This window comes from Panthera pardus, unplaced genomic scaffold, assembly GCF_024362965.1.
Source record: "Panthera pardus isolate Hobbes unplaced genomic scaffold, ASM2436296v1 HiC_scaffold_11, whole genome shotgun sequence".
Lineage (NCBI taxonomy): Eukaryota > Metazoa > Chordata > Mammalia > Carnivora > Felidae > Panthera > Panthera pardus.
Genome location: NW_026526666.1, coordinates 76,343,842 through 76,358,488, shown reverse-complemented (window position 1 = coordinate 76,358,488; position 14,647 = coordinate 76,343,842). Strand labels below are relative to the sequence as shown.

The window sequence follows — 14,647 nt, the reverse complement described above, 5'->3', positions numbered from 1 at the left end:
CAGGTCTGTGTCATGCTAGCCATTCCATCTTCGCACTGTTAGCAATCGTAGAAGAAGTAACACTGAAGTCTCTACCATCCCTGTGTTCGTGTGTTAAGGATTTACAGGACGATATTCAGAATCGGGCCACCTCATTTGCCAGTGTTGTCAAAGACATCGAAGGGTTCCTGGAAGAGAACCAGGCCAAGCTGAGCCCCCATGAGTTGACAGCTCTTCGGGAGAAGCTTCATCAGGCTAAGGAACAGTATGAGGCTCTCCAGGAACGGACACGGGTGGCCCAGAAGGAGCTGGAAGAAGTGGTGACTTCAGCCGTACAGCAGGAGACTGAAAAGGTAACCAGACTGCTTTGATACTTGGTATTTTTCAAAAATGAAAATTTTGGTACCTGGCAAATAAGTAAAAGGTATATAATGAGGGGAAACTCATTGCCTTACAGAGAACAGAATTATGAAAAGGGGTTACTTTGGAGTTGGTCTGTGAGTCATATATGTATGTATGTGTGTGTGTATTTACAGTTTATTTCTTTGTTTTGAGAGAGAGAGTGAGAGCTTGGGAGAGCAGAGAGAGAGAGAATCCCAAGCAGGCTCCTCACTGACAGCATGGAGCCCAGTGTGGGGCTCGAATTCATGAACTGTGAGATCCTGACCCAGGCACCCCAGTCAAGATTTATTTATATAAGAATCATCCTGAAGGACTTTAAGTCAAGTATAGTTGGTAGGAAGTTCATATCACCTACCCCACCCCCCAGAGAAACATTTCTTTTGCTATCTGTGTACTCAGTCCTCCAATTGAAAAATGTTGGAAAGAACTTAGTGAAGAAGGGTAGTACACTGAGGAAGAAAGAGCAAATGGCATATTTCAAACATGAGTCTATACTGATGATCCAACAGCACTAGGGGGAAGTAGGTGGGGGGTCTTAGTGTGCCACAAGCTATCCCCAGGCTGCCCCTATAGATTCAGTGCAAACTGTGGCACTGGTACAAGTCTAGGAGTAGGTAAAGTCTCCAACGGCTCTCTGCACCCCCCTCAGCACCGGCAGATTGAATTAAATCCTTTGCCTGGCCGCGGACTCTGACACTAATGGGGGAGGTGGAGAATGTGGAAAAGAGAAATAAGTTACCTGAAGGGGAATTCTGAAATACATGAATGTTTAATAAATTAAAATACTTGAACAGTCAGATAATGGAATTTGAGAGGCAAATTTTAGAACTCAGTGCTCTGTGTGGCAGAAAAAAGGATGGGAGTAGTCTGCATTTCCCTTAGGGAAGGGCAGCAAGTAATGAGTGTGACTGTGCTGTTTCTGACCCTACCAAGCCAGGCTATCATTTCCACACACCTAGAAAGGATTCTGTGAAGCCTTGCTGGGAAGCCAGGATTAAATCCTCTATTAAAGCCCTTTTAAATCCTGAAATTTGCCACCCACCCCTGCCCCCTACTCACTTTTTTTTTTCTTTTGAGCAGTGAGATATAGACAAAATCTAGAGATTGTTGTAAGTAATTGTTTTTCAACAGATTTAGAAGATGCTCATTCTTTTTTGTGGATGCCACGACTGTTTATACGTAGTCTTAGAGCTTCTCTTCTCCTTTAGCATAAAAGTCTCACCTTTTACTTAATTTGTTCTTGTATAGCCGAGTATCTAAGGTCTTCTTACTAAACCCCTTCTATGGCTTTCAGAGTAAAGCAGCAAAGGAACTGGCCGAGAACAGGAGTAAGATTGATGCTCTCTTGGACTGGGTGACTGGGGTGGGATCGACTGGCAGACAGATGGAGCAGCTGTCAGGAGCTGGCCTGGGGAAAGGAGCCATGGACACCACTGATGGCCACAGGGCAGTGAACCAAGCCCTGGCAGAGCTGGACAAGCAGTGCGAGAAGATGAAGGTGAGGATGTTAGCTTGTCCTCACGATGCCAGGGGCTCTCTGCCACCCCAGGCAAGTCACCATAACCTCCTTGCCCGTAAATTCAGTGAGCACTTCTCAGTTCATGCCCTCTTTGATACCTCAGCAGCTTTGACACCGCTGAAATACTGTGTGCCTTGGTTTCCAAAGCAGGACTCTGCCCCAATAATCCCTTTTCCTTTCCTCTGGCCAACTTGTGAAATACTGATGTGCTTCCGGGTTGTTGCCTAAGCCTATTCTCATCTTTCAGAATATGCTTCCCTTGGGTAATTTCATCCACTCATGACACTTCACTTATTATTTATACTAGTGAATTCCAGTATGTATTTGTCTCCAGCCTAAATGCCTGTGCTGGGCTTCAAACCAGTACATAAATCCATCTGCCTATTTGTAACTTGGAACCACAAACAGCTCAACCTCAAAAACGGAGCTCCTGTTTCCTATAACACCCCTCCCCCAGTCAGATGTGTTCTCCTTCCTCTACTTCCACGTAATTGTCTGAACTAAACATCATCCTGGGCTCCTTTCTCTCTCCTTTCCCATCCTTGCTCTAAAATGCTATATCCCTGATCAACCCTTTTAGTGGTTGCCTGTTGCTCTCAAGAAACCATTCCTATTTATCTCTATTCCTTTATTCATTATTCAGCAAATATTGAGCACCTGCTATATGTCCGGCACTGGAGTTAAACCAGTGAACCAACCAGATGAACCATCTCCTAGGATATTAACTGGCATGTGCAGGCATGACTGAAAAACAGTATGTTTAGGGAACTCAGAAAACACATAGATTACCTATTTTAGTAGTGATATCTTTATAGCAAAGAAAATTTGGCTTAGCTAGAAATCTTCTATTGAATGGCCTTTGCGAGTCATTGCTGTGTTTGGTATTAGTAAGATTTTTACCTCTTGCATGCTATTCTATGGTTGGAGATCCATTGTAGGGTATCCCCCAAAGCTGTGGCAGTCTTTTAACAGCACAGAGCAGAAATGGGTCTGCTGTCACAAGGAATGTCCTGATACTTGTTGCTGGCAGTAGTCAGCCTGACCAAGGGGCATCTCCATCCCAGGAAAGAGACTGCCTTACTCATGGGTGGATGAGAATGGGGACATCTGGGGGGGGTGTACAGACAAGCTATGGTACTGCCCCTTACTATCTACTTGAGAAGGAAATATTTGTCACCCCAGCTTCCCTGAGGTGATGTTGGAAGCTGACACTGTCAGGTTGCTGATACAGGTTGAAACTGGACAATATTCCAGAAAAAATTAGGCTCTTGTCCTGATCCTAGGTAGTTGCATAAACTATAGGTAGGCAGGAACACTGGCTGAACTCCCACTGTTGTCTAATAGACTCAGGAAGAACATTTTAAACAACAAAACAAAACAAACACAACTCCGTAAAATAACTTAAATCCCATCAAAACAGAAAAAGGTCCATGTGTAACCATGTAGCTATAGCACATACAAATAAGAAATACAAATTACTTATGCTATCCAGAAATACATTTTATTCTCACTAAAATTTAAATTGTTTATTTAATGAATTAATTTTCCAAGAACTTTTCTAGTTGGGACCGGCTTCATGGATATGTAAGTGACATATTTCACAGCTAAGTATTTGCAGTTTTTATACTGTCATATGTCTGGCTTATCCAACTTACTTTCCCCTTCCACTAATGTGAGTAGTTATCAGCTGGCCATTTGTACCTGCCCTTAGGCTTAGGATGGTTTAGTAAAGACAGCCAGATTCTAGTCTCAGTTTGTCCCTTAACTGTCTGGGTGACCTTAATCAAGACATATAACATCTTTCTGGTATCCCTTATCCTAATATGTTTAATATAGATATTATATTGTCTGCCTACATTGCAGGTTGTGTCCCAAATCAGTTGAGATAATACATGTGAAATCTCTTTGAAAAATGTAAGATCTTATATGTGTCAGTTCAGCTGGAATTAGTATATGGCATAATCCTTAGAGAGTGAGAGATATTGGTGGTTTTTTGAGCAGCTGGAAAAGTGGCCTATTGAGATCTTTCTCTACTTCCAGCTGTAGATACAACCAAATTTTTGTGGTGTACCTGCTGATTGTCCTTTGCTTGGGGGGATTTTTTGCCAGGCCCATCACCAAGAATTGCTGTCTCAGCAGCAAAATTTCATCCTGGCCACCCAGTCTGCTCAGGCCTTCCTGGATCAGCATGGCCACAACCTCACCCCCGAAGAACGCCAGGTGCTAGAGGACAAGCTCGGAGAGCTAAAGGGCCAATATGCCTCTTCCCTGGCCCGGTCGGAGGCGGAGCTGAAGCAGGTGCAGACACTGCGGGACGAGCTGCAGAAGTTTCTGCAGGACCATGAAGAGTTTGAGAACTGGCTAGAACGGTCTGAGAGAGAGCTGGAGAACATGCATCAAGGAGGCAGCTGCCCCGAAGCCCTTCCCTCCCTGCTGAAGCGGCAGGGCAGCTTCTCGGAGGATGTCATTTCCCACAAAGGAGACTTGCGATTTGTGACCATCTCCGGACAGAAAGTTTTAGACACAGAAAACAGCTTTGAGGAAGGCAGAGGGGCATCAGCAACTGGAATGTTAGTGAAGGGCAAACTGAAGGATGCAACAGAAAGATACACTGCTCTGCATTCAAAGGTACCAAGAAGTTCCTGATGGCCTCTGGGGGAACAATCACAGCAGCCCTCACATAACTATGCATGGTTTCTGGGGCTTAGAATAAGAACCTCAGGACACAGTGAGTGAACTGATTTGTGTATTGACCACAGGCAGAATGTGTTTATGAGCTCTGCAAAAATGCAGAATGTGGAGGCCCATGGGCTAATGCCTGGTCCCAGCAGTATCAGGGGTATCATGTCTCGCTCTGGTAGGGAAGGTGGATGGAGGTGCTTGCTTCCTGTATCCTGATCAGCAGATGTGGGCTCGCAGGAGACATAGTACAAGGAAAACTTGAACCACATACACAGTCTTTATTCCTAGGCAGAGCATCTAGGTAAATCCTTACCTTCTTCCCTATCAGAGAATTCCCGTTAGCTCCCAAGATGTATAATCCAGTCAGTTCTTCTAACTTGTATTGTGCATTTTGCCAACATCTCTGACCTCACCAAAAGGAACACTTTTTGTACCTCCTAGTCCCTGCCTTAGCCTGCAACCTGGTGTGCATTTCTTTGGTGGCTTATCATATAACTCACTAAATCTTCACAGGTCTATAATATAGTTGGGGGTGAATAGTATGGATCAAACAGCAGAGGCCCCACTTGTAGAAGATGGTTGCTACTTATCTGTCCATGGAGTCCCCAGAACTACCCTCAATTGTAGTTCTAGTGAGATCCCTTTAACAAAGCCAGGCTTTTCTTTGGACTGTGCCTACCTACAAAGCTGCTGCCTCGAGCCTGTCCTTGCATAAGTCTGCTTTCCCTTTTTTTCTCCCACACAGTGTACACGATTGGGCTCTCACCTGAACATGCTCCTAGGCCGGTATCAGCAGTTCCAGAGCACTGCTGACAGCCTGCAGGCCTGGATGCAGGCTTGTGAAGCCAACGTGGAGAAGCTCCTCTCAGATACTGTTGCCTCTGACCCTGGGATCCTACAACAGCAGCTTGCAACAGCAAAGGTAGGCGGGGACACAGGCTGTTCTAGCACATGGGATGGAGCACCTACCACAAGATAAAGCAAATACTCTCATAGGTTAAAGGCAGTGGTTGGGATGCCTCGGACAAGATCTGGTTCCTAAAACAGTTAATTCTAACATCTGTGGGTATGGATAAACAGTATTATTCTTCATAGCTCCAGCAGCATCATGCTAAGTAGCTCTCGGTTCCTAGAACCAGCTTTGATTACTCAGAGGTTTTACTTTTGGCTTTTTTCATGGACAAGCAGCAGTTGCAGGAAGAATTAGCTGAGCACCAAGTACCTGTAGAAAAGCTCCAAAAAGTAGCCCATGACCTCATGGAAATTGAAGGAGAGCCAGCTCCAGACCGCAAGCATGTACAAGAAACTACAGGTATGAAGCAGCAATAACAAGAGTGCTCCCTTAATTCTTAGTGTGTACCACTGTTCTGTAATACATCACACTATATCGTGCAAGTATCTGTGGTGCCCGCAAGGGGCTGAGGATACAACCGGCAATAGCTCACCCTCGAATGAGCTTTGTCCCTGCACCATTGACCGCCTTTGCAATCTGGTTTCAACTCCTCTCCCCAGGCATTCTGCCTTCTAGCCATGCCCTGCTTCTTTCCTTTCCCAAGTAAACTTGCCATTTCTTCATTACTTGACCCCTGAAGTTTTCCCTATGGTTTAACTGCTAACATGTATTGAGTGCTTAGCATGCGTGATGAAATCTTGCTCAAACTTCTAGCTGTACCTGAGAGGTTTCTTCCTTTGTAAAGTCCTGACTACCACCTCCAACCCCCAAAAGAAATAAAAGATAAGAAATAATTATTCTTCCTTCAGGCTTCTCTAGTACATTACTCTTACCATCAATATAGTACTTACGATTTTATTTTTATGGTTAATTGTGATGTGCCTTTTGCTGCCTATGCTTGCTTTTATGGTCTTAAGTTTGCAGAAGGCAAGGACTCATCTTAATTGTCTTCAGTCCTCAGCATCCAGCACAATTCCTGGCATTTAGCAGTTGCTCAGTAAACAGTGCGTTGTGAATTTGGCTCAAATATAAATTCACTTGAAGCTTATTCTTTCTTTTTGTTGTAATGTCTGTTATTATTGTAATTAACATGTGCAATTTAAATACATTCTTTTTAAAAGCACAACACAAAAATAGTGTCCACACTCTTCTTGTGGCCCTCATTTTCCAGATTCCATACTCAACCATTTTCAGAGCCTCTCCAGTAACCTGGCTGAGCGCTCTGCTCTGCTGCAGAAGGCAATTGCCCAATCTCAGAGTGTCCAGGAAAGCCTGGAGAGCTTGTTGCAGTCCATCAGGGAAGTCGAGCAAAACCTGGAAGAGGAGCAGGTGACATCACTGTCATCGGGAGTCATCCAGGAAGCCCTGGCCACTAACATGGTGAGACCAATGCCCCAAGAGTTAGCATAGAGGATGTATTTGCTGTGTTCCAGAATTTCATCACTTTGAAAAAGTATCAGAAGAATTCATTCCCATGAATCTTCTAATAAGACTTAGCGATGATGATTAATCCACATAAAGATATTTCTACCCAATTTCCAAACCATTGTTAAGCTCGAGGAAAAGCAGTGCTACAGAGTCACTGGTGGAATAGGCTGGAGAACTAAGGGGATGGGTTGTATGGTATCACAGAGGCTCAGTTGCCATCCAACCTTCCTTGAGGAAGGGAGCATGTAATTATGAGAAGTTTATTGGTTTGTGGCTCAGATATCCTAGGATAAGTGAGCCAGGAGCTGACAGACACATTTTTGGTGACAGAAATTGAAGCAAGACATTGCTCGGCAAAAGAGTAGCTTGGAGGCCACCCGTGAGATGGTGACCCGGTTCATGGAGACGGCAGACAGCACCACGGCTGCGGTGCTGCAGGGCAAACTGGCGGAGGTGAGCCAGCGCTTCGAACAACTCTGTCTACAGCAGCAAGAAAAGGAGAGCTCCCTAAAGAAGCTTCTGCCCCAGGCAGAGATGTTTGAACATCTCTCTGATAAGCTGCAGCAGTTCATGGAAAACAAAAGCCGGATGCTAGCCTCTGGAAATCAGCCAGATCAAGATATTGCACATTTCTTCCAGCAGATCCAGGTGAGAATATATCTGCCAAATTGGCAGAACAAAGAGAAAAGAAGGGCAAGGAGGGGACCAGCACTCACTGAGCACATAATACGTCAGTCAGTGTACTAGAAACTTGACCTGCATTATCTTAAAGAATTATCACAACCGCCCTGTAAACTAGATATTGTTTGTCCATTTTTTAAAAACAAAGCCGAGATTTATTTTTCACTCATTCTGCATGTTTAACCCAGATCAGTAGGGCTACTTAGTCCGTCACGGTCATTCAGGGATCCAAGTTCATGGGAACTTCATCCTGCCATATGCCTTCATGACTACCGCTGCAACAGGGAGCAATCAATCAAATCCATTCACATTTCATTAGTTAAGGCAGGTTCTATACCTGGCTTTCAAGGGGGTGGAGAAATGTATTCCTACCATATACGTAGTTGGTGCAGAGTTGGAAATATTTGGTGAGGAGTATCACCTGTCACAGATACAGATACATATGCTGCTGGATTGCTAGGTCATAGCATATGTCTGTGCTTAATTTGACCAAGTAGTGGCCACCTTGGCTCCACAGTGGCTGTACTTGCCCACGTTGCCACCTGTAGCACTTCAGCATTCCAGTATCCCCACATTGCTGCCTTGGGTTTATCCAGCTTTTTCCATGTTAAAGTAGGGTCTCTGGGTTTTGTTTCGTTTCCTGTCCTTTTTGGGTTTTGTTTTGAATAATTGCAAACTTACAGAAAAGTAGAAGGAATGCACAATAAACACCAGCATACTTTTTACCTACATCCTCCTCCCTGCAACAAGATTTCACCATTTTGCATTCCCACCAGCAGTGCATGCAGAATATGTTGTCAGCATTGGAATTTGTGTTAATCTCATTGAGAAAAATGAAGTTTCGATGTGGTTTTAATTTTTATTTCTTCTCTGATGAAGTTAAGTATATTTTTATACATTTAAGGGCTTTTATTTGTAAACTATTGGTTCATGGCCTTTACTGTTTTCTGTCAGGAGTTTGATTTTTGTTTTGGGGGTTTTTTTCTTCTTTCAACTTATAAAAGTTCTGTATTAGGGAGATTAATTCTTTTTATGTGATCTGTTGAAAATCTTTTTTCACAGTTTGTCCTTTGTCTTTTGCTTATATAGTGTTTTTGGCCATGTAAGGGGTTTTTAAATTTTTACACAGTAAACTTTATCACTTTTTACTGAATATGTATTTTTGGTCATAATTTGAAAGCCTTTTGCCACACACAGGTGAAGGAATTCACCCATGAATTCACTTCTAGAACTTGTATGGTTTCTTTTATTCTTTTATATTTGAATCTTTTCACATTTTAAGTTTATTCTAAGATACAGTGCATAGTATGAATCCAAGTTGATCTATCTAGTTGTTCCCAATACCATTTCTCTGAAAAGTCCCATCTTTTCCTCAGTGATTTGAGAACTCATCTTTATCATATATAGTTTATCCGTATAGGCTCAAGTCTATTTCTGGGTTTTCTGTTCTTCTTTGCTGGTCTGTCTGTTCACAAACCATAGCGTACTGTTTTTTATTCTCAGGCTTTATGGTATGTTTTAGTATCTAGTAGGGCTAGTCTCTCCTTTCTTGCTTTCCTTCAGCATTTTTCATATCTATAATTGTATGTTTATTTTTCCATGTGAACTTTAGAATCAACTTTATTAGTCATAGGGGGAAAAGTTAGTAATTTTATTTGGGTCATATTAAATTTATTCATGCATGCATATATGCACACATATACATACACACATATCTTTATGGATATCTTTCCATTTATTGAGGTATGCTTTTGTGTCTATCAGAAATATTTTAAGGTTTTATTCATAAAGCTTGCTATTTTATTGGATTACGTCATTGTTTGATTAATTGTATTGATTCTCTTGGGGTTTTTTTTTAAATTTGTTTTTTAATGTTCTTATTTATTTTTGAGACAGAGACAGAGCATGAGCAGGGGAGGGGCAGAGAGAGAGAGGGAGACACAGAATCCAAAGCAGGCTCCAGGCTCTGAGCTGTCAGCACAGAGCCCGATGTGGGGCTCGAACTCACACACTGTGAGATCATGACCTGAGCTGGAGTCGGATGCCCAACCGACTGAGCCACCCAGGTGCCCCGTTTCTCTTGTGGTTTTACAAATACATTTCATATAATCTGCAAATATAGTTTTACCTCTTCTTTTCAGATTTTTATGCCACAGGTTGTTTTCTCTTACCTTAATCACATTGGCTAATATCTTCACTACAGAGTTAAATAATAGTTGAGAGAGTATGTTTGTCCTGTTTTACAGAAGAGAGAAGCTATGGAAGCTCAGAGAAATTTAATAGCTTAAGATCACAAGCCATGATTGATTTTCAGAAGTCTTTTTGACTCCAAAAACCTCCATTCTTTTCACTTTGCCATGCTGCCTCCCAAATCTTTGAACATTTATTTAAAGGAGACAAGACTCCTTTTAAATTCCTAGCCATTCTCAGGTGGATTGGAGAAATCCTCCATATTTATTGCTGTAGTTGATCCAGAGAGCCTCTTTTTTTGTTCTGTCTTTTTCTACAGATTAGAGGGAACTTGCCCCAGATTTAATATAGCTATCTTTTATTTTTTTTTAGAGTATACTTATTTATAATGATGAGAGGATTTACTACATTTCCTTATTTGCTTAACAGGAACTGAATTTGGAAATGGAAGATCAACAGGAGAACCTTGAGACTCTCGAGCACCTGGTCACTGAACTGAGCTCCTGTGGCTTTGCCCTGGACCTCTCCCAACACCAGGACAGGGTACAGAACCTCAAAAAGGACTTTACAGAGTTACAGAAGACAGTTAAAGAAAGGTGAGTTTTCATATATGTTGGTCAATTCGGGGAGCTAATTTTTTCTTGCTGTTGAATGAAATGCTCTTCTTTTCCTCCTTCAGTAGAAAATATGGCATCGGGCACTCTGCTACTGAGTCCTAGGAGTTGGAAAGTGCCTCTTTCAGGCAAAGCTATTCAATCTACTTGGTCCTTAGTGGTTTTCTTTTACTAAATAATGAATTCCTTCTCAGTGATGGGGCTCAGTTCCCCTCTGTACAATCAAAGGCCCAGGTCACCTAGACCCAAAAGAACAAATTTGGGACAGCAGGTAGGATTGTGGCAGGATTTGAAGTAAAGACAAAAATTAGAAGAAACTTTCCAGATGTAATTAAGGGTTATATTGGTTCTCTCTCTCTCTCTGTCTCTCTGTGCTTGTTTTGACGACATTTAAGTTGCTGTTTTGGAGGAGTGTCTGGATTCTTCTTTTAAGGCAAACATGGGAATATATGACAAGGGTAGCTGATTTCAGATTATCTGCTGACTGTTGAAAAGCCATGATTCCATTAGAAAACCTCATGTCGGTTTAGGAGGTTGATAAAACTTCTCTTGGTTTAGCCATATATATAACCTTGATTAGGCAGGTGACTGCCTTGGGAAAGTGACCAGAGAAAAGCAGTTGCTCAAAACAGTACTGTAAGCAGCAGGTTATTTAGTGGAGAGGAGGGGGATAAAGGCCAGGAAGGCTGGTTTTTCCTATGCTCAGGGCCATTTAGCTGTATGAAGAACCAGGATCTCTGACTTAAAGTCTGCCAGATGTGGCCACTTCCAGAAGTTAATTTCGAAATTGAATTATCCTTTCTCCTTGGTTTATTTTATTCATTTGTGTGCGCAAGCTGACTTCTCTGAGCCTCAGTTTCGGCATCTTCCTTGCTAAGGGGATTAGCATTTGAATTAGGCTTTGAAAGAGTCAACTACCTAAAAAGTGGCAGAGCTGGCCTTGACATCCAAAGCCTACATTCTTTCCATTGTATCATAGCACCTAAATAGCACGCTCCTTTCAGTTTCTCTGGCTTTCACTTTAGCCTGGGGTAAGATTGAGGACTCCTCTCCCCAGAAATGTCCAAACAAGGGCAACAGATTCCTTAGTTTGATGCTCTCTTACATTGTATGTGGTGGTTTAGCCAAAGCTGCTGTGAAAAAGATTATGGGAAGGAAAGGCCCTGTAAGGAAAAGCTGCCTTGAGTCCCAGAATGAGTATAGTTTTAGTTCAAGTTGACTTCTTTACAAAGCTTAGTCTGTCAAGTAACAAAATGTCTTCATTGACAGAGAGGAAGATGCATCATCTTGTCAGGAGCAATTGGATGAATTTCGGAAGCTGGTTAGGACCTTCCAGAAATGGCTGAAGGAAACAGAAGGGAATATTCCACCTACAGAAACTTTCATGAGTACTAAAGAGCTGGAAAAGCAGATCGAACACCTGAAGGTAGGTGAACAAAAGGAGCTCCAGGAACCAGACTAGACAGCGGTTTGGAAGCTTGTGTGGACTGATCTCCCCCTGTGGTAGGGAAGTGGTGTGACAAGTCCAAGTTATCCATCTACATCATCAGAATAGAAATCCCCCCATTTTCTTCATGTGATTCCCACCTACCCCTACCCCAGCACTGAGCACCAAAACATCTCCAATTTAAAAACCAAAACCAGGGTGCCTGGGTGGCTCAGTGGGATGAGCGTCCCAATTCTTGATTTCGGCTCAGGTCATGATCCCAGGATCATGGAATCGAGCCCTGGGTCAAGCTCTGTGCTAAGCATGGAGCCTGCTTAAGATTCTCTCTCTCTGCCCCTCTCCCTAGCGCACATGCTCCCAACTCTCTCTCTCTAAATACATACATGCATATATGTACGTCCACACCAAAACCACAAAAGTAACCTATGGGGAATAACATCTATAAAGTTTCAACTGTTTCTCAGAGGCCTCTCATGCTGTGTCAAAAAAACAGCTTGTCAAAGTTTGGCAGTTGTCAAAGTGCAGTCCTGGAGAAACTTACACTCTCACTGTGTGTTTGAGAATTGTTATATGTGAGCCAGTGACTAGATATATGGTCAGCAAGTTGAGGAAAGAAGAACTAGCTCCACAACTAAACAAAGGAAAGTTAGAATCAGATGGTTGGAAGGTACCTTCCAGAGTAGGATTAACCTTTCTCCAATCCCCTGCAGAATCCCTTCTTTGATTTAGTCATTCGGCCTCTGCTTGCACCTCTAATACATCTCTTCTTTTTGTTGACACCAAGCCAGTCTGCCTCCAACTAGTTCTCATGCATTCTCTTCCTTTTCTTAGTAAAGCAAGATTTGTCTTAGGCCAGATGACAGGGAAGAGTTTAGTTGCTTTCACAGAGAGAGCCAGGAACATTGCTATAGGGAATCCCCCAGGGCAGAGGCTTCCTGATTTCTTGGTCCACAGTGCCCTTAGTGTTTCAAGAAATTTTTCACAGTACCTCAAGGCCAAAAAAAGAAACAGGAAAGGAAAAAAACCTAAAAAACCTCAACTTCCTACGTGGTTAGATCAAAATCATGTAATAGTAGTTGTTCACATGGTGCCCAACAGATGTCACTGTGTTGCCCTCAAACATTTAAAATATCTTGTGAGTAGATGCATCGTTTGGGAACTGAGGCTCTTTGGAATCAAGAGTGATTAATAAAAGAATTGACAGCTGTGAATTGATAAGGCTCAGTTAGGCAGCATGAGCTTGCTAGATGTTCATGGCTCTGTCTTCCTCTGCTGCTCAGCAGCTTAAGGCCAAAAGCAAACTAAGTAGGGGCACCTGGGTGGCTCTGTTGGCTAAGCGTCAGACTTCAGTTCATGAGTTTGAGCCCTGCTTTGGGCTCTCTGCTGTCAGCATAGAGCCCAATTTGGATCCTCTGTCTTCCTCTCTCTCTGCCCTTCCCCTACTGTCTCTCTCAAAAATAAATATAAACATTAAAAAAAAAATTTTTTTTTAAGGTAAACTAAGTAGATTGTCAGGGAACTTCAGTTGTGGAGGAAAGGATTCAAAGCTGGGATGGTGTCCCTGCTTTGGAAGAAGTAAAATTCTGCTTCTGTGGCAGGCAATCCACCTCCAGAGACAACATGACCTAGTTAGAGTAGATGCCATTGTTTCCTAATTGTTTTCCCTGTTAGAGCTCTGACTGCAACCCCAATATAAAGTTCCCTTGAAAATGCAAAGTGTAGCCTATGATTCTAGGTATTGCTATACATCTCCATATGGAGCTCCTCATTTTACTCTCCAATTGCCATTTCCTTTTTATTCTTTACATGCATCCTGTTCCCTTTTTATACCTTTTGTCTTAACTCAAAGCTTTCCTCCTTCTATGCAGAATTAAGTGTGTCTCCTCTTGTGCTCTCAGACTTTACTGTCTATATTTCTGTAATAGCATTTATTCCATTATGGTGCAATTGATTATCTGAGCTCTTGGTTATAGGAACCGTGTCATAATCGTATTTTGTATCCCCAGTGTTAGGCATAATGCCTGGCCTACAGTAAATGTTCAATAAATATTGGATGGATGGATGGATGGATGGATGGATGGATGGATGAAAAGATCCTGAATATTCCAGGATATCATTCTCCCATATAATGACTGGCTAAACCTATCTTGAAGTGGCTGAATACATGAGGATGGTCACTCAATGTTATCAAAACTTAAGGAATATATTTAGAAGAACGGGTGTCCCAAAGCCCCCAGATGTTACATTTAGCTGTCTGTTCTTTTAACAGGATCTTCTAGATGACTGGGCAAGTAAGGGAAGTTTGGTGGAGGAAATCAATTGCAAAGGCACTTCTTTAGAAAATCTCATCATGGAGATCACAGCACCCGATTCCCAGGCCAAGACAGGTGAGTGCAGGTTCTTAAAAATGTAGTGAATAAACATCATTCTTTGCTTTGGCCTTTGGTTATGACCCCTTATTTAATAAAACTCAGAATCAAGGTTGAGTATGAGAACAAAGGGGAGTGTTCCACAAAGCAGTCTTCCCCTTCAACCTGATCTGTTTTCCATTTGCTATCTATCATTGCTCCATTTTGCAGATTTCCTTCCTATGGTGGGAAAAACTAAAGGGACTAGTTAGCCTAAATGAACAGAGAAGGGTTAAAATAAGATTTCCATTTTGACGAATTTTCTCTCTTTTAAACATGTGAATGGACGGTTGTGCATCATCTTTACATTGGAGTCAGTCCTGGAGGGTATTAGCTTGATCTCTT

At 42.4% G+C, this 14,647-nt stretch overlaps 1 protein-coding gene across 31 annotated transcripts in view; it reads left to right on the top strand.

Moving 5' to 3' along the window:
• Window positions 1-14,647, top strand: part of MACF1 (microtubule actin crosslinking factor 1) — a 329,250-nt gene that overhangs the window by 222,929 nt on the left and 91,674 nt on the right. For all 31 annotated transcript variants that reach the window (XM_053897190.1, XM_053897168.1, XM_053897225.1 and 28 more), the window contains 10 exons: window positions 99-332; window positions 1,676-1,879; window positions 4,010-4,528; window positions 5,328-5,504; window positions 5,771-5,894; window positions 6,706-6,914; window positions 7,293-7,610; window positions 10,263-10,429; window positions 11,717-11,873; window positions 14,164-14,281. In XM_053897190.1, the coding sequence (XP_053753165.1) occupies window positions 99-332; window positions 1,676-1,879; window positions 4,010-4,528; window positions 5,328-5,504; window positions 5,771-5,894; window positions 6,706-6,914; window positions 7,293-7,610; window positions 10,263-10,429; window positions 11,717-11,873; window positions 14,164-14,281 (2,227 nt within the window). The remainder of the gene's footprint in view (window positions 1-98; window positions 333-1,675; window positions 1,880-4,009; window positions 4,529-5,327; window positions 5,505-5,770; window positions 5,895-6,705; window positions 6,915-7,292; window positions 7,611-10,262; window positions 10,430-11,716; window positions 11,874-14,163; window positions 14,282-14,647) is intronic.